The sequence below is a fragment of the Callospermophilus lateralis genome, chromosome 7 (assembly GCF_048772815.1).
Source record: "Callospermophilus lateralis isolate mCalLat2 chromosome 7, mCalLat2.hap1, whole genome shotgun sequence".
NCBI lineage: Eukaryota > Metazoa > Chordata > Mammalia > Rodentia > Sciuridae > Callospermophilus > Callospermophilus lateralis.
Window position 1 is genome coordinate 87,005,898 of NC_135311.1, and position 18,655 is coordinate 87,024,552.

Sequence of the window (18,655 nt, forward strand, 5' to 3'; positions counted from 1 at the left end):
GATGATTCATGAAAGTGATCCATGAGAGTCAGTGAAGTGATTTTTCAAAATGCTATTTATATAGGACTGATTTGAACACTACATATTAGTACATTTCCCTTGACTTTTCCACCAGAAGAATTCTCAAGTCTTTTGGATCTTTAAATACCAAGTTGGATTGTAAAACAAGCAAATATTTAGAAAGCTCAAAAAAGACTTTCCATAGTTTGGCTATTTGAATGAGAAAACTGATATTGACTTCTCACAACAAACTCTCTGTCCCCTGTCTTCAAAGTAGCTCTATCTAAATATGCATTAATATTTGTTACTTTTCTCTACAGTCCTCTCACATACAAACTATGAAAGCTAGGCTTAACATCTTTGTGGCATAAATAAATTACTAAATTAAGTTTGGGGAATTGCACTTTAAAAAAAATTTCCTCGATAGCAACAATCCTGTAATTTAAGACTTCACAAGATACTTTTCACATTCTTTGATATTTTCATTTTATAAACTCATTAACATTTTCTTGTAAGATTTTAATTTCTAGTTCATTGCTTTCTAGTTCTTCAATGTTTGAGATTTATTTATATTTCTTAAAGAAATGGCATTTTTCTTTGTGTTTAAGTAGGCATTTGGGAAATTATTAATTTTAACATGTATGATGTATACCAGCTTAGGTCAATCAAGAACAATCACTTTAAGTCACCATGTCAAATTGAGTCAGAAGACAAAAATCTGCTGAAAGTGCTCATATAATTCAGGATGGTTTCAGTAATCAAGATTTTCTTAAAAAGATGGGGAAAACCTATTCTATACCCCGTTATAAAAATTTTTATATGTCACAGAATTACATTATTCCATTGGTTACTACACAAGGTATAGGACAAAACCACCTACTTTTTTCTCTGGGTGGGGGGGAATCCAAGGAACTTAATGGACTGTACAATAAAAAAAACTTTTCCTGGTGGGTGGTCCTCTGACCCTCAGTGATAATCAGATAGTAGATTTGAATGGCATGAGCCTGTTTTGATTATAGCATCTGGAAAATCAAAGTTGTCAAATAAATGCTTGTTCAGTGAATGAATGAAAGTCTCCCCAAACTGCATGCTCCTTGGTGAGGCACATGCCATAATGTTGACATGCTTCATACCATTGCAGTCCAGAAAGCTGATAAATTGGAAGATTCCTGCTAATTTAATTACGGGGATACAAATTTATCTTCCAAAGTGTAGTACCCTGTTGTTTTACAACAAAGTGCTTTATTTGTATTAATAATTTAGGAGTCATATTTCCAAATGATAATGGAGATTACTGTCAAAAAAATATCAATTTTCATTAAACCACAAAACACAGAAAGAAAAAAGAGCCTGAAACTTATTTTCAACACTAAATAAATTTCTGCCCAGGAGATACATGGTAGAAATGGATAAATGGCCATTTATAAACAAGCTTGAAAAGGAATAAATTATATGAATAGCATGTGAGTTTTGTTATGTAGACAGCCATTTGTTAGTCCAGGGAAACCTAAACAGAAATAAAAATCCCAAATGATTTCAGTCTTTGAGGATTGATTTCAGAATGTTGTACAAAGGTTCTAGGGTCGTTAGAAAGTGGACATCTATGGTTACTGCAGAGAGTCATATCTGTTTCTAAGTGCAAGTTGATTATCCTTTAAGTTTATTCTCAGATACTTTGTTTATCTGTGCATATATTGAAGTAGGACAGAAGAGGCTGGATACCTGAAGAATTTTTAGGAAGCAGGTTTCTTGACTGCAGGATTCAGATTTGTGGCTCTAGAGTTTTTCCTTTGAACAAAGATTTCAGAAAATTTCTTTGAACTTTATACCCATGGGGGTGGGGGCACAGGTTTCACAAGATTTTACCAAGAAAACAGAGATAATATCTTTTTGTAGGACAAGCTTGCAGACTAACTCTGTCACACCTTTTGTGTGTAAACCTGGTATTTACAAGAAAGAGGAAACTACGGACCACAGTAACCTCTACGGACATCCTGCTGATCTGACAGGAGGAAAAGCTTAATTGTGGCAAGGGTCTTTTGGGTTTGTGGGGGGTGGGGGTACCCAATCTGCTAAAATATCTGAACAGGAAAAAAATGCATAAATTATGACAATTTCTAAACTTCAGAGTGTTGGTTAAAAAAAGCAATTAGAGACACAGAAAACCACAAGGAAAGAAGCAAGTGAATGGAATGTAAAAATATATGTAATGTCCACAGTGTATACAATTTTTTCAAATAGTAAATAGGTACACTGTGCTCTGTCATAGAAAAGAATGAAGGCATTTTTTTTCAAATAAGAACAGTTAATTTTTAAACAAAAAAAAAAACAAAGGCAAAAGTCTTAAAAATAGTGTTCAGTTGAAGAAACAAAATGTATTATTTTAATATATACCGAATTTACCTAATGCTGTATACCAAGATATTCTAAGTAAATGCAAGTGTTTAGTCAGACCAGATTTAAACTACACTGAGATGAAAGGTACACATATATGTCTCCTTAATGCAACTTTTTTTTCCATAAAAGATTACTTGACAGAAACCAATTGTGCAACCTCATGTAAGTTAACTATGAAAGATCCTCTGGCCATGCTGACATTGAATAACAAAAAGTATGACAGGCAGTATTCTGAGAACTGTGGTCACTTCTTGTCGCTATTCCAATGTTAGAAATTTCAAGTAGATTAGGTCTTTTATTTATTTAATGTTTTTCATACATTTTGTTGGTGCTTGACTCCAAATTAGTGATCCACTTTTGATCTTCAGCATGTCACAATCATTTTATACTTCTTTTGGATTAAGATCAAATTAGAGACAGAAAAAAAATTTGTTCTTTGAAACTTTTGGCTTGTATGTTGCCTACTTATTTTCACAAGTCAGTCCCAAAAGCTTCTTGAAATATACAAGATGCTGAGATAAGTGACATAATGAGACTGCAGATGATTTATTAATATAAAGACATTAAAATCTTAATTAGAATAACTTCAAAAATTCTGTTTTAATTAAATAAAAACTTTATGCCGTAGGCCATGACATATTTTTTCACAGATTCTTATTTATTGCTTGTTTGGTGTTTTTATATGTTTCAAAATCTATTAAAATTGAGGTGTAAATAAATATACAAAATATTGCAGTTGTGGCCAAGTCCATACGAATGTTTTTTCTTCTTGCAATAATATGCTGAGAAGAGGTAAAATACGTCTGTGATGTTTCATGATGTGGTAGACATGGAAGAGTGATTTATGAAAGTTAAGTCAGTCTAAATTCATATAACACATTTGGTAAGTAGTTGAGATCAGTTTAGCATTACAAGGAAACTAACAGATGGAGACTACAGATGAAACATGAATCAGAGAATTAGGGAAATATTTTATTTGATGTATTCTGTCTTATAATTCCTATGATGAAGAGTCCATTACACACCATGACATTATGATAACACAAGCAGAGTAACTTATGAGCCTCTAGAAATACAATTCCATCAGATATGCAACATATTCATTTATAAGTCACACGGTTATTTTATTGGGGATGAAAATTATTTCCAGAAGCTTTGCATCAGTGAGTTTCACATAATAAGCAATCCAAATACCTATTGGATTACATATTTCTTCTTTAGGAGCTGGTCTGTTTCTCCCTACTCCTCTTTCCTCTAACCTGTCTACCTATTTTCTTGTAGAGAGAAAGTAACAGATAGGTTTACAACTGGAGAAGCCAGGATTGTATTCAGGGGAGAGAGAGTGGCTTCACATTTCTAATGTGCCAGTGCCCTAGAATGTGAAAAGATCTGAGTCTGATGTGATGGGGAAACTTTATTATGGGAACAAAGAGAGGAAGGGAAGAAAGATCACCAGGAACAAATTATTCTTTCCCTTTTTTTGAGGGCACTTTGGAGTTGACCTCCTATATAAAGTAATTTTCAAATGTGCAAGTCTAAATTTTATTGTCACCATCTCTAGAATTGGAATATTTTGACATTGGTATAAATCAGTTATTAATTATTTGATATTAGTATCAAACAGTATAACTAATACTAATTAATTAGTATCAATTAGTATAAATCAGGTACCCAGCTGAAGTCTAGCCAATCATCCACTAATAGTCATTTGAAAATAGTTTCCTTATATAATTTTTAGTTTCTGGAGAAAGCAAAGCTGTATTAGTAAACAAAGAAAAATGCATATAACTTTCTGATACTCTTCAATATTCTACTTTTGGAAGGATATATATATATATATATAGGTAAGCAAAGGAGATGGGATAGAGAACTTAAGGATAAGGGAGAAAACCTGTTCACTTCCAGCCCGTTAAAATATTTTGTCCTTTTAGGCCAGCCTACAGAAGCAAAGAGAGGAATGGAATTCATTTATCTTTGCACCTTTGCTCACTGATAGGACAAAGCTAGGAAGGGCCACGGCTCTTTTCTGTAAAAGAAAATGACAAGTTCACTCGGGTAGTCTTGAATAAAGGGAGGAAATTATTTACCTACTCTCTCTTATCAAATGTTTCTGTACAAATGGCATGAGACTGTCTAAGATGACTAAAAATAGGCTTTGATTATATTGATCTGTTCACAACAAACAGATATAGTTCCATTTACATAGTGCACCTAGGGAAGTTCCATCACGGGAACTTGAACCCCTACTTGAAGATCAGTATAGAAGAATGTGGATCTCCACGCCCCCTCCTCAGCATCCCATCCCTACATAACTTGGCTAAGTGGGAAGGTATGTTCTGTCACCTCTATGTAAAGACTTTGTGCAGTTATCTTCAGTACATTTAAAAATATATTCCAGTGTGTTTTAATGGCTGATCTTTAATATTGTGTAGATGAAGAATAAAAGAGACTATGAAAAGTACATTAGAATTTTATGGCATTTAAGTCATAGATAGACTGTGTATTTAATAAATGTATGTTATTTATGTTGTGTTTGTCAATGGAAAATAAAGTTGAATGTTCTAAAATGTCCCTGTCTTTTTTTCCTGATGCCAACCCATGTCAGGAATATTTAACTTACAATTGTATTAAGTATTTTGTCAAAAATCCTGTTTGGCATGTTTTGTCAAATAAAAACACAATATAATGCAACAGCCCAATGCTGTATGGCACAATTAGATCATTTTGTTTTATTTTCCATAATCATGCACAGAAAAAAAGTATCATTAATTTGTTAGAATCAAAGAGGGATTCTTTTCCCATTTTCAACATGATACTTCTTCAGGTTATAATTCCAAGATTATTATCTTTGACACAAAAGCATATCACAAATTATTCTGAATTAGTTATTTCTCTTTCTTCTGGATTCTGATGTAGTCTACAGGCAGCCAAGTTAAGAATTGTGCCTATTCATAATCAGATCCTTCAACCAACAATACCTAGGTACTGGTAAGAGCTGAGTCCTTGTAGAGAGGAGTGCTGGGCTGTCCCACTACCCTGCTCTGCATGTTATTCAGGCCACTCTTCCTTCAGTGAAGGGAAAAAAAAAATCTCTGTTGTATGTAGACTGCACAGTCAAGTTCATTAGAAGTGGCACATTGAGCTTGCTGTCCTTCCCATTAAGAAAAGTCATCTGGGAATGTTGGTGCCTGATTCCTCTCTCAGGAGGCTTCTAAGACCTGGGACTGGATCTCTACCATCTTTGTTGTATAGCATTTCAGGTAGAAATCATTACAGCTGCTGTTGGTATGGCTGCCCAGAAATGTGCACTTCTGTGATAGAGTGCCAACACTGCCACGGGGTGAGACTTTCCCCACTTTCATGTCCTCAAAGGACATGGGGTCAAAGATCCTTCATGTCCTTGTGCTTTGATTATAGTCTTGAATAAATCCTGTCTGGATGTTGGATACAGAGAATCCAAGCCATTTCCCAGGCTTGTTCTTCCCTTCAACATATGCTGTCGTGTACTTATAATTCTGTTCTGTTATAATTCTGTTATAATTCAAGTTCTGGAAGGTGCTAAGACAGAAGGATTAATGAAAACCCCCAACTTTCAACACCTTTATAATCTACTTGGGGAATAGGAAATAAGCATATGGCACCATGAGAGCCCTTGGGGCACATGATGCTGAAATGAGAAAGAGTCTCCTGGAGAAGATGACATGTAATTGACGTTTCAGAGAAAGAAGAAGCTGTTAACCCAGGAGGAAGGAACTTTTCAGGATATTTTTACTTTACTCTGTTCAAAGCTTTACAATTGACATAGGCTTCAAGTGGGCTGAGTTCTAGTGCCACTGGAGAATGTGGGTAGATCCTACACATCCTCGGTTGTTTAATGACAGTCTTGGTCTCTACCCTCTAGGTTCTAGTAATGTGTCCCTCGTTGTTCCATTAAAAATAGCCCCAGACATTGCCAAAGTTGCCATGGGAAGCATGGGACCCCAGATGGAACCTCTGCTTTGGCAACGGCCGTGGCCACTAAATTGACACTATGTAGTAGTTGCAGGACAAGGCCTTGGTCCTGACAGGCGGCGTTGTGCTTCCTGGAGTAGATGCTCTAGAATACACATTTATGTCTGACTGCACAAAAATGTGGTGCGACCACTACAACAATGCCTGGATCACCACAGGCCCTGATCAGCTTCCATAATCACATAAACCCGTTCACAGATGAGGAGGTACAATTTCTCAGAAAGTATCATCTTTCTATTGATGCCTCCAATCCCTTTTCTGTTTTCGATAAGAGGCCCTAGGGTTATGTGTCTCTCAGAGGGAAATCTGAAAGGAGTCCTTTTCTCCCGGAACTTTCAAACACTCTTGTTATAATTCTCTGTGACTCGGGACACATTTCCAGACAGGTGGCTTCGTAGGAGAGAACGGGCTCTGCACATCAGTCTGTGTGGCAGAGCTGTAGAAGCCTCACTTCCTCTGAAAGACGATTTTTATAAAAGGGCTGTGAAATCTTGGGCAAATGTCTCTTGGTAAGGTCGGACCTCTCTCGCCTTCGTCTGTGATTCCTCAGATACAGAGTCACTAGCATGCATTTTGATAACAGAGTTCAAGTCATGATCTCTATAACTGACACTACTTAAACCTCTTATTTATATAAAATGGGAAGATGGACTTGCTTACCAAATCTGACCAAAAATAATTAAATTAGAATAAGATTACTCATTAATTAACTATAATTTTTTGAGGCTGACAAAGACTGTGAATAATCTGTGTTAATAGACTGATGTGATTTTTAAAAGAAGACTGAATATGATATACAAGATCATTTGAATCTGACTTTGAAAAGGACAATGGAAAAAAATTCATTCTGAAATCATAACCTGCTGAGGCCTTTTAAAGTTTAATTTAATTAGAAAGTACTCAAGTGTGCTATAGCTCATGGTTTCCTTATCACTTGGGAATCAGAGGCCCCTCTAAGACCCAGAGGAAAGATCTGGCTCCCCTCCCCATCAAAAGCACAGAGGATTCTGTAAAATGTCAGAAGTCATGCAACTCCCTCCCCAAAAGTCTGTTAATAGACCTCTTAGGAATTTATGGACACATATTAAGAAATCTTGCTGTGACAGAGACTTTATGATTAAGGACCCAAGTGAGTTTCCAGGTTTGTTTAGAAAACCTAAAACTATAACTCAAACCAATATAATTAGTTCTGTGTGAATACCCGAATTCCCTGATATCTCACTATACAACCATAATGTAAAGCAGTATAATTGAGATAGAGTTATTATTAGACACTGCAATTATTTTAAAAATTATCATATGAGGATAAGAAACAATAAAATCCAAAAGAGGAGAAATATGTGACTCTCATCATAAAATAAGTTAAAAAGTGAAAGAACAATTTTTTAAAAAATAAATTACAAATTATTCAATGACATTTGCCTTCAGCTAAGAGGTTGTTTTAGTATTTTCTCATGCTGGTTCAGCAGGAATGATTTAAAATGTCATTTTTCAAAATTCAATTAAAATATCACCCCCCACCAAAAAACACAATCTATACACAAACAAGATATTTGGTTAGAATATAACTTCATTTTTCTATGGTCTGTATGTAGACTTATTTATTTATACATTCAAACTGTGCATTTCTATTTAGAATGAAAACAGCAAGAATTACCTTATTGACTGAATATTTGTGTAAAAATGCAAGGCATGCACTCACTAGACCTTCTTACAAATGTAAAATTAATAATGCTTTAAGGAAATCCTTAAAGCTATTAGTAGAATGCCGAACTGTTGTTTACAGTTTGTACATCTCTGGAGGGAAAAGTATGGAGCAATTAATGACATTTATCTTTGTATTTCTATTGCTTTATTGAGGAAGATTGGAAATGAGATTTTAGAGCATCAAAGTATTTGTCAATTAGAAAGAGCTCTCTAATACCAGAATATCTTGCATTCTGGATGTGTGTCCATGAACTGGTCAGCTGTGGAAGTATCTGCATAACATAGCAAGTTGATTTTTATGGGTCAGTGGTTTAGAGTTTTCTTAGAAGATCCATGAAAGGCCATTATTAGAGAAAAGTAATGGCTCTTGGTTGTCCTGTTTTCAGTAATTCTTGTTCATTTAATTTTTTTTTCTTTAACATCTTTACTAAGCATTTGGGTACACAATTAACTTTTACTTAAAAATATTTGGAGAAATAATCTTGATATATATATGCCAAGGGAAATCAGGGCCTTAAATGTTGTACAGACCTAATTAAATATGAACAACCCTTATTATCCTAAATTTTCTCATACCATGGACATTTTGAATATACCTGCTATAATCCATTCAGAAAATTAATAATTCAAAGCTAAAATGATTTACTTATTTTATCACTACTAAAAAAACTGTGAACTCAAAGTATTTTTCAAATAAAGTCATTTCACAAAAATGCTATTTTTGTGTCATAATTAAAAACAAAAGCTTCCCCACTAAAAAAAAGTGCCTAGGTACAACTCTGATTTTTTACTCACAGGTTATTTTCCCTTGACAATTCAGTAAGCTTCTTCAAACTGGAATTTTCTCATCAGCACAATTTAGTCTTCATATGTTGATTTTCTGTTTTGCTAGGTTTAGCTCTGTGTCCATCTTCTCATTACATTAAGAACACAATTTTTCTTCATTCTTTTACCTCTCTTTTAGCTGGTACCCTGTTGCCTAGATTCCATCTCTTTGTATTTGGTAAATTATTCACTCATTTTTGCAACATTTGTTTTGAAAATGGGCTTCTTATTAGGAAAATGTAAGGAGCCAAATCTTGGGAATGGAAGGAGAATGATTTCAAGCAAGCATGAACAGTAATAAGACCAGTTTTAAAAACAGAGTTAGACATCATTTTATGGGGCACCTTTATTCATGTATGTTACCAAATTCTTATGCCAATGCCACAAGGTAGATCCTGTTATCAGTACTTTCCAGGTGAACAGACTAAGGTTCATAGACTGATTCCTCACCAAGTCCACAGAGTTACTGAGAAGTGAAGTGGGGGTTCATGCCTTATTTTCAGTTAAATATCATCATGTAATCACTGAGCAAATAATTATTCTGTGATTATTTTTTTGAAGCTTCAAGTTTATCTCTGACAGCTACTCTAAAACCCACTAAAGGAAAGGCTTTCACTCTATTATTGCTATCTGGTCAGTTTCAAAAGTCATTCACTCTATTATTGATGCCTTGGGCAGTCATGAAGAGTCAGCTTTTCCAGCAGTACTGATTAGATTCAGCAAACAAGATTCTCAGCAAAAATTTGAATGTCCATATGCTCAATCTGGGCACATGTGCACTCCTGCAAACATTCAGACCCTTCCATTTAGATACAAGACCACTTTTGCAATGGGGCAAATGAATAATGGCTTCCTGGCAGCAGATGTCTGAACAGAGAAGCTGCATTTCCACTTCCTGCCTGGCCTGCGGGTTTTGTGGAAGCTAAAAGCTTATTATGATTCAGTTTATTAAAGATGGCATCTCTTCTAGCCCTTTTTTGTTTGTTTTCATTTTTTTTGTTCACCTTGCCTCTCCTGATGGTAACTTGGGAGCAGGCTTGCTGAGAGGCTGAAAAGCATTTACTTCTGCTTTCTAATTACAAAGGGACTCTGAGGAGAATTTGTAAAACTTAGCACAGAAGAAAGGACAGCAGGCCCTTTGTCAGCAGCGGAATCATCTTGTTTATGGTCTCCCTCGGCTTAATTTTGAAATTTGCTCTAGCTTCTTCCTGCAAAATGCAATTTCAGAGTGGAGCATATTTTGTCTTTGAGAAAGGACTCCTGCCCCCTGTTTTAAGTCTTCCTTATTGCTAACGGGTAAAATAGATTTGATTCATTTAGTGTTTTTTCTCTTCAATGGACTGCTCTCTGGTTTCCACAGTCAGACAGATTAGAACAGTGTAGAACATTTTGCTCAAAGCAATGCAATCTTTAGATCTTTAAAACTCAAATTCTATTGTCATTGCTAAATGAATTCCAAGGGCAACCCATGCAAGCTTTGTTCACTTGAAAAATCAGTGCATATGGGCGTTTATCTTTGTTTTGTTTTTCTTTTGAACATTACCTTTTGACAATTTTAATATAAATATTCAACAGTCTCAGACAGCTCAGGACTCAGTTGCCATTTATTCAGAATGGATTCAACCCAATTACCTAAAAATCTTTATTTAAAAAGTTTTTATTAGCCTAGAATTAATTAAAATACATTAAATGAGCCATTGCTTAGGGCAAATGATTGAGTGATATTCCCTGCTGGCTGCCAACTTCTATATAATTTGCATTAAATGTGGAGCCTGGAAATTTTTTCATAATGGTTCATTATTAATAATAACATTTTAAATAAATAACAGTAACTTTTGAGTACCATTTCATAAGAGCAGGTTTTAATATGACAAGGGGTTCAGAAAAAAATTAAAATAACAATCAATTGATTACATTGCTTGAGTTTTTTTAATGGGAAATACTGTCCATTTCACTGAATGAAGAGTGGTCCACTCAACCTTAGGAATTATTCTCATTTGCCAAACACAGCCATTTGGAAGCAGAGGAGGAATGTCCTTGTAGAGACGTAAGAGTCAATGAGAATGCCAATGAAATTACTAGAATTTGGTTTTGGATGTAAAGTCTCATGGTCAGATCACCTTAGGGGTGTGAGAGTATGTGTTATGGAGTCATATCTGGGACTTGGGGTTAATAGCTGTAGAACTATTCATTAAGATTTTTTGTGTCTTTATATAAAGGATTGGAAATTTTGCGTTTACCTTACAGGGTATCTCTGAGGAATAAATATGTAATATATGTAAATCTTTCAGAAGAGTTGTGGGTATAATAAATATGGAGGGGACATTGTTGTTGTTGCATTAGCAGTGGTAATTAGTAGCTATAAAAGCAGTAGTAATTAATCAATGAATCCATAAACCATATTGGTAATGTAGAAAAAGACATCCTGAAACCCTTGCTCATTCCTTAGTGTTATTTTGGGATACCTAAACATACGGTATTGTGTTTGAGAGTATGGAATCTAAAATCAGACTAATTTTTGGTGGCACATCCTAGTTAACTTATTAATCAGCTGACCTTAATCAAGTTAACTTAATCTTTTCCAAACTTTGGTTTATTTAGCTACCAATGAAGATAATAATCATTTCATCAAAGAACACATTTATTTTAAGCATTAGATGAAATAATTTTTGCAAATACTTACCCAGTTCCTGGCACATATTAAACATTCGATAAATGGTAATTATTATGTTACCACAAATTATTAATATTGATTTCAAGCTCAGCATTCTTAAGTTGGCTCAGTTTCCAACTAAGGTTGAATATATGCATAAGCTTAGAAATTTTATCCAACCTTCTCAAGGCTTAGGATAAGATAAGGATATAGAGCAACTCCATAGAAAGCAGAAGAAATAATAGGAGATACCAACATAAATAAATTTATTGAAGTTTTTTAACCTTTGTGTTATGGTTTAGATATGAGATATCTCCCAAAAGCTCATATGTGAGAAATGCAAAATTATTTAGAGGTAAAATGATTGGGTTATGAGAGCCTAACTTAATCAGTGCCTTAATCCACTTGAATGGATTAAGTGAGTAGTAACTGTAACCAGATAGGGTGTGGCTGGAAGAGATAAGTGACTGAGGGCATGTCTTTGGGATTAATATTTTGTTTCTGGTAAGTGGAGCTGTCTCTTTGCTTCTTAGTGCCATCTCTTCAGCCTCTTTCCTCCTCCATTCCCTTCCCTGAGGTGGAACCATGATGTTCTGCCTCACCTTGGGCCCAGAGCAACAGAGTTGGCTGTCTGTGAACTGAGACCTTTGAAACTGAGAACCCTGAATAAACTTTTCCTCCTCTAAAGTTGTTCTTGTCAGGTCTTTTGGTCACAGCACTGAAATAGCTGAAAGAAACACTTTGTGAGATAAGGAAATGTTTCCAGTAGCACAAAGGGTATTTGAAAAATCCCTGTACTAATTTCCTTCAGTCGAACTCAGACCAAAAAAACAAATAATGGAGAAAGAGGTGAATCTCAGGATGATACTTCTCTTCTACAAAGAAACAAATATGAACTGGTCAAATTGACTTATGTATTCTTTATCAAATATAAACTAGTAAAACATGTCTACAGCATTAAATCCACCTCAGTTTCCTAATCTGTAAAGGACTATTGGATCAATAATTTCTAGTTGATAAGGTTACTGTAAACATTTGAATAGTTAATTTATATAAACCATTTAATATACATGCCAGGTTCTTCATGCAGTACTTAGCCATCAAGATCACGATTGTCATCATCATCATGTCATGTTCAAAATGTCATAGAATTACCAAAATCCAGGCAGAACAATAATTTATTTCAAGGTACACAAAGTCATTTATTTATTCCTAGCTGTGAATTCATTAGTAAACAGAATAGTAGAGAATTTTTGAATTTATGAGCCCCTAACATGTGGGTATAGATTCTAAGAAGACAAAAGTTTATCATTTACAGATTTCAGATTTCAGACTCTCTGATTCTTCAAAGTAAAATCTCAGTTTCCATTAATGACTTGTATGATTTAAATGTTTTTCACAAAATGAATGGGTTTACATTGTCTCTTCATTGTAGTTAAAATACTTGTTTATGTGTAAAAGTCAAAAAATGGAAAAAAAGCACAAAGACCAGAGAAAACTTCCCTGTATGACATTACTCAAAGTTAACCATTGTTATTGATTTGATTAATATCCTTTCAAATATTTGTCTCTGCAAGTTTCTCCTCAAACCTTACTACACCTAAAAGCTCTGGTGAATTCTTTAACATGTTTGAAGGAGTGTCACATAGAATAGGGTCTTATTCTATTTTCCTGAAGGTTAGAGTAAAACTTATGGGAAGAAGCTACAGAGAGAAAGAGTTTGACTTTATTTTAAGAAGAGCTGAAGCAATGTGGCCCAAGATGGAAGGAGCTGTCTTAGGGAGTAATGGGTTTCCTGTCATGGCAAATGTTCAGGCAACTGCTGGGAAACTGCTACAGAGTTTACAGAAGAAAGTGGGAATACACAGCTACTTTAAGGCTTTTTCCAATTTGGGAATTCTATGCATCAAACTTGTCATTATATGGTCACAAAGTCTGAAGTGGTGTCAGAGAAAAAGATTTTGTTGGAATTTAGCTGTTGAGCTTAGTGCCCTGTCTCAAACCTCTTTTTATTATGTTGTACGTGATGTAAATGAATTCTGGATGGGCATAGCCTCAAAGCTAGTCTTCTAATGTTTCCATGTTTATCTTACTGACTTGAAATTTGTTTGAAAACTTTACTCATAAAAACAACAAAGACGTTATTTAGAAAAATATTCACAACAATAATTTTCCAGTAGTTAAGTCAAAACACCTGACAATCACTAATATCTGTTACAACTGGACTATCTGATCATCTTCACTGAATGTGAAAGGTTGCCAAAAATGAATTTGGCCAAACTCAGCTTATCTACTCTGATCCGGTTTTTTTTTTTTTTTTAACAATGTAAAACACACATTTTAAAATAATAAGCCCATGTCATTACCATTCACTAAATTTTTGTATAATACTACCAAGTCTATTTAGTGTTTTTTTTTTGTAAGTTTCATAAATAAGAGGAAAAAGAAATAAATTTCCAAATTAGAAACAAATGATTCAGTAGATCTTCAGGGAAGCTTTAAAGTTTGAAATAACCGTAAGGAATCAATACCTTTACATATACATAGAGGGATTTTGGACTTTTTCAAAAAATCAATACTTGTGTGATTTGTAAAACCATTCCATTCCAGAGGATGGGAGAAAATAGGTTAAGTCAAGCCCCAAGGAAATATACCACTTGTCTATTCAACACAACTCTCAACAGGCTCAGAAACAGCTGTGTTCTTACACAAAGCCAGGTGCTGACATCCTTGTTGAGGTTTCTGGCATCGCTATTGCTCCCCGAACACATCATCTTAAAGTGTCACTGCTGCCTAAGAGCTCAGAACAGCATCCATAACAAGGCAGTGGGGAGCTGCATGGGGAGGGTTTGGATTTAAAGACATAAATTTGAAGCTTGGTTCTTAATTTACAAGCTACATGGATGGACAGATTTTAAACTGTTTCAGCCTGTGTTTACTTTTCTATGAGTTGGAAATAATACTTCACAACTTGGTGAAAGGAAATGGGACAAAATATAGGCAAAGCAGAGTAGTTAGCCATTCAGAGCCAGAGGTAACGCTAAGCAACACTAATCCTCTTCGCAGAAATACATTTATGTAACTTCAGGAGTAATATCAGTTGTAATTGTGATATAAAAATCCGGCTATTCTAATAATGGAAGCAGTAGGGACAGCGTGGCCTTTGGCTGCACAATCTAAATTCACTAAGCCTGATCCCACATCCATGCACCCTGACCACTCAGAAACAGAGCAGTGAAGACAGATGCTGACAAGGATGAAACCCACTTCCCTTCCAAGAACCCAGAGCCCTTTTAATAGAAACTAACTCTGACCACCTCCTTTTGACATGAAAGGCTGAAAACAGCAGTATGGCTCCAAAGTTTTCATCATTTACTACTTGAAAACTCCTCTGCTTCTTGTCTTGAGCAGTATCACTAGTCTGCAGTTTCCCTAACAAATCCAGCTACCATTCTCTCAGTCTTTCATTCATTCACCCACCCAGTTTGTACTCAGCTTCTACCAGATGCCTATTACTACGCTGGGCCTCAGCACAGTTACACATTGCCCTTGAGGTGCAAAGCATGCAAGTACCACATTCAAAGACTGGAAAGCCCCAAAACACACTTAAGCAGCATAAAAGCCTCTCCTGGAGCCCTTCAGAAGCTACTGAGCTTTCTTCTACTCTTGCTCCTTAGCTACTCCTCAAGTTTATGAATGGGCAACAGCAAAAGGAGTCATGGCCAGATAACTGCCCAAAATGTGGATTTCTGCCCAAGGCCAGTTCACTTTCAAGTACTTCATGGATTTCTCAGAAAATGAGTATAGGATGGAAGTCTCTTAGCTCTTTAATATCCTCCATCTTCATTGCAAAGACATACTCAGAGCCCTGTGCGCACAGACATTTTATATCCTAACAGGAGGCCCAGCAGTCTTTCTTATTCTCTCTGAGGGCTTTCCCTTTACCAGGGATGTCATCTGTGATGCATTTTGATATTTTCTTTTGGAGGGGGAGGGTGAATAACAAAGGTGGAACAATGATGCTAAAGAACAAATTAATTAAAGATGAGAATGTCCCACTACACAGGACAGATTCTTAAGGGAGTATTTACCCTTGGAGAAAAGTATCTTCAAGATCTAATATTCGTGTTCTGGATTAGAGGAGGGAGAAATTTAACATTGAGTGATCTAAGGTGTACTTTTTTAAAGGTAAGAAGAAAAATAAGGTTAATGGACTTTATTTTCAAGAATCTGATGGAATTAAATTCAAAGAGTTCTGGTCAGGTTCGTGTCATGGTCACTTCCACTGCAGGTTTCAGACGTGTTTTTGCTATAGTAATCAAGCCAGCGTTGATGGTCATTCATCAGGTGATATAGTCATGCTGCTGTGTGAGAGGGTCTTAGCATAGGATGAGCCTTTAAATTATTCTTTCCTTGCTTGTTTGAGTCCTAAAGGAAATGAAATGAGATGATAAGACACGTTTCCTTGCTCACTCAGGAGCTGCCTGTTTTCCTACTAGCACTGGGTTGTTTCCACAAAAAGAAGGGTGTACCTCTTCTCTTAAAAAAGACTCTCCAGAAATCTCATTACTTCTGTTGATACTGTGACCATAATTTTGTCATGATGTCCACATTTAACTGGGAGAAATTTGGAAAAGCAGTTTTAGTTGGTACCTAGCTAATAATCGGGGCTCTGTTAATTCCTTACTTATTGTACATATACTGAATTATTTTTTAAAATGTGTTTCCTCTTTATGAGTTATTTTATGGCAGAGAACCTATCAAGGTACTGCCTGAGGTTCCTACTTATTACATTATTATGAACAAGAAACGCTAAATACTAGACAGTTTGCTGTATTGTTTTGTATTTAAAATTAAGCAACGGGCTTTTTAACTTCTTTTAGGCAAGATCCAGTTTCCAAATGGCCATATATTAACTAATGGAACTTTAGTCACTTTTATTTTGATGTTCTCGCCACTAGAGAAATGGGAATGCATTGAGAATTTAGACTCATCATAACCAGTAAAATACACATAACTTAATCTATATAGTGAGTACTTTGTAATCAGATATAGTTTATAACATTTTTATTGGTCTGAGTTGAGATTTTTTAATTTCTAGGACGTTGTCTTTTTAAAAAATTATTTATTTATTCTAATTTGTTATACACCATGGCAGAATGCAATTCATTTCATATTACACACATACAGCACCATTTTTCAAGTCACTGATTGTACACAAAGTATTTTCACACCATTCGTGTCTTCATACATGTACTTAGGGTAATGTTGTCTAACTCATTCCACCATCATTCCTACCCCCAAGCCACCTCCCTTCCCCTCCCTCCTCTTTGACCTATCTAAAGTTCCTCCATTCCTCCCATGCTCCCCCACCCATAGCCATTATGAGTCAGCATCCTCATATCAAAGAAAACATTTGGTGTTTTGGGATTGGCTTACTTCACTTAGCATTATATTCTCCAACTCCATCCATTTACCTGCAAATGCCATGATTTTATTCTCTTTTATTGCTGAGTAATATTCCATTGTGTATATATGCCACTTTTTTTAAATCCATTTATCTATTGAAGGGCATCTAGTTTGATTCCATAGTTTAGCTATTGTGAATTGTGCTGCTATAAATATTGATGTGCCTGTGTTCCTGTAGTGTGCTGTTTTTAAGTTCTTAGGGTATAGGCTGAGGAGAGGGATAGCTGGGTCAAACGGTGGTTCCATTCCCAATTTTCCAAGAAATCTCCATACTGCTTTCCATATTGGCTGCACCAATTTGCAGTCCCACCAGCAATGTATGAGTGTGCCTTTTTCTCCACATCCTCATCAACACTTCTATTGTTGTTTGTATTCCTGACAGCTGCCATTCTGACTGGAGTGAGATGAAATCTTAGAGTAATAATTTCTCTAATTGCTAGAGATGTTGAACATTTTTTCATATGTTTGTTGATTATATCATCTTCTGAGAAGTGTCTGTTCAGTTCCTTAGCCCATTTATTGGTTGGGTTATTTGTTTGCTTGGTGTTAAGGTTTTTAAGTGCTTTATGTATCCTAGAGATTTGTGTTCTATCTGGTGTACTTGTTGTAAAGATTTGCTCCCATTCTGTAGGCACTCTATTCATCCCACTGATTGTTTCTTTTGCTGAGAAGAAGCTTTTTAGTTTGAGTCCATCCCATTTATTGATTCTTAATTTTAATTCTTGTGCTATACGAGTCTTATTAAGGAAGTTGGGGCCTAATTCGATATGATGGAGATTTGGGCCTATTTTTTCTTCATTAGGAGCAAAGTCTCTAGTTTAATTCCTAGTAGGATGTTGTCTTATACATAAAAGATAAGTAATCATGGGTTGCGGTTGTGGCTCAGTGCTAGGCTAGAGCACTCGCTTAGCATGTGTGAGATGCTGGGTTCCATCCTCAGCACCACATAAAAATAAATAAAATAAAGGTATTGTGTCCAACTACAACTATAAAAATATTTTTTTTAAAAAAAAAAGACAAGTAATCAATGACTACTAAATTGAATTGACCTCTACTACTAAGGTAAGTTGAATTTAATTGCCTGATATTTGGAAGAACTTTGGTAGCCTCTGCTAGTATCCAATTAACATTCTCATGACAGGGTTATACTGGCTCTGATTTAATTTGATTCTATTGGATGCTTGTGTGTTGTTGCTATGCATGGCAGGGACCACAGGGAATCACCTCTTAGCGAAGTGTTTTGCCACAGACACTGATCACACCTGCAGCTTCAGGGACCAGGACATTCTCCAGAGTACTCAGATGCACAGAGATTAATCAAATCAGCTCTGACCTAGAGAATAAGGATGCATGTATCATGGAATCCATTACTCAGTGCAATTACCATATTGATGATGGTTTTTAATCGCATTTAATCCTTCTCAACTATTGATGTGGTAATATACTATAAGAGTGCATTTGATTATTCTCTTTTTATCTGGGCTATGAAAACTATGTATACAATTGCAATGAGACCTTCGATTGGCTTTCTTCGATTACAAGTTTTACAGCAGAACATATCTTCTACCTTTTGTCAGACCTAAATTTGCCTTT

At 35.4% G+C, this 18,655-nt stretch overlaps 1 protein-coding gene across 2 annotated transcripts in view; it reads left to right on the forward strand.

The window, feature by feature from the left end:
- The window catches only part of Ptger3 (prostaglandin E receptor 3), a 70,237-nt gene that overhangs the window by 34,903 nt on the left and 16,679 nt on the right, over positions 1 to 18,655 (forward strand). The window contains exon 3 of one of the 2 annotated variants that reach the window (XM_076863721.2): positions 1,897 to 4,964. The exons of the other annotated variant lie outside the window; for it this stretch is intronic. Within the exon in view, the coding sequence (XP_076719836.1) occupies positions 1,897 to 1,914 (18 nt within the window). The 3' untranslated portion in view covers positions 1,915 to 4,964. Of the gene's footprint in view, positions 1 to 1,896; positions 4,965 to 18,655 lie in introns of those variants that run through there. 2 annotated transcript variants of the gene reach the window in all.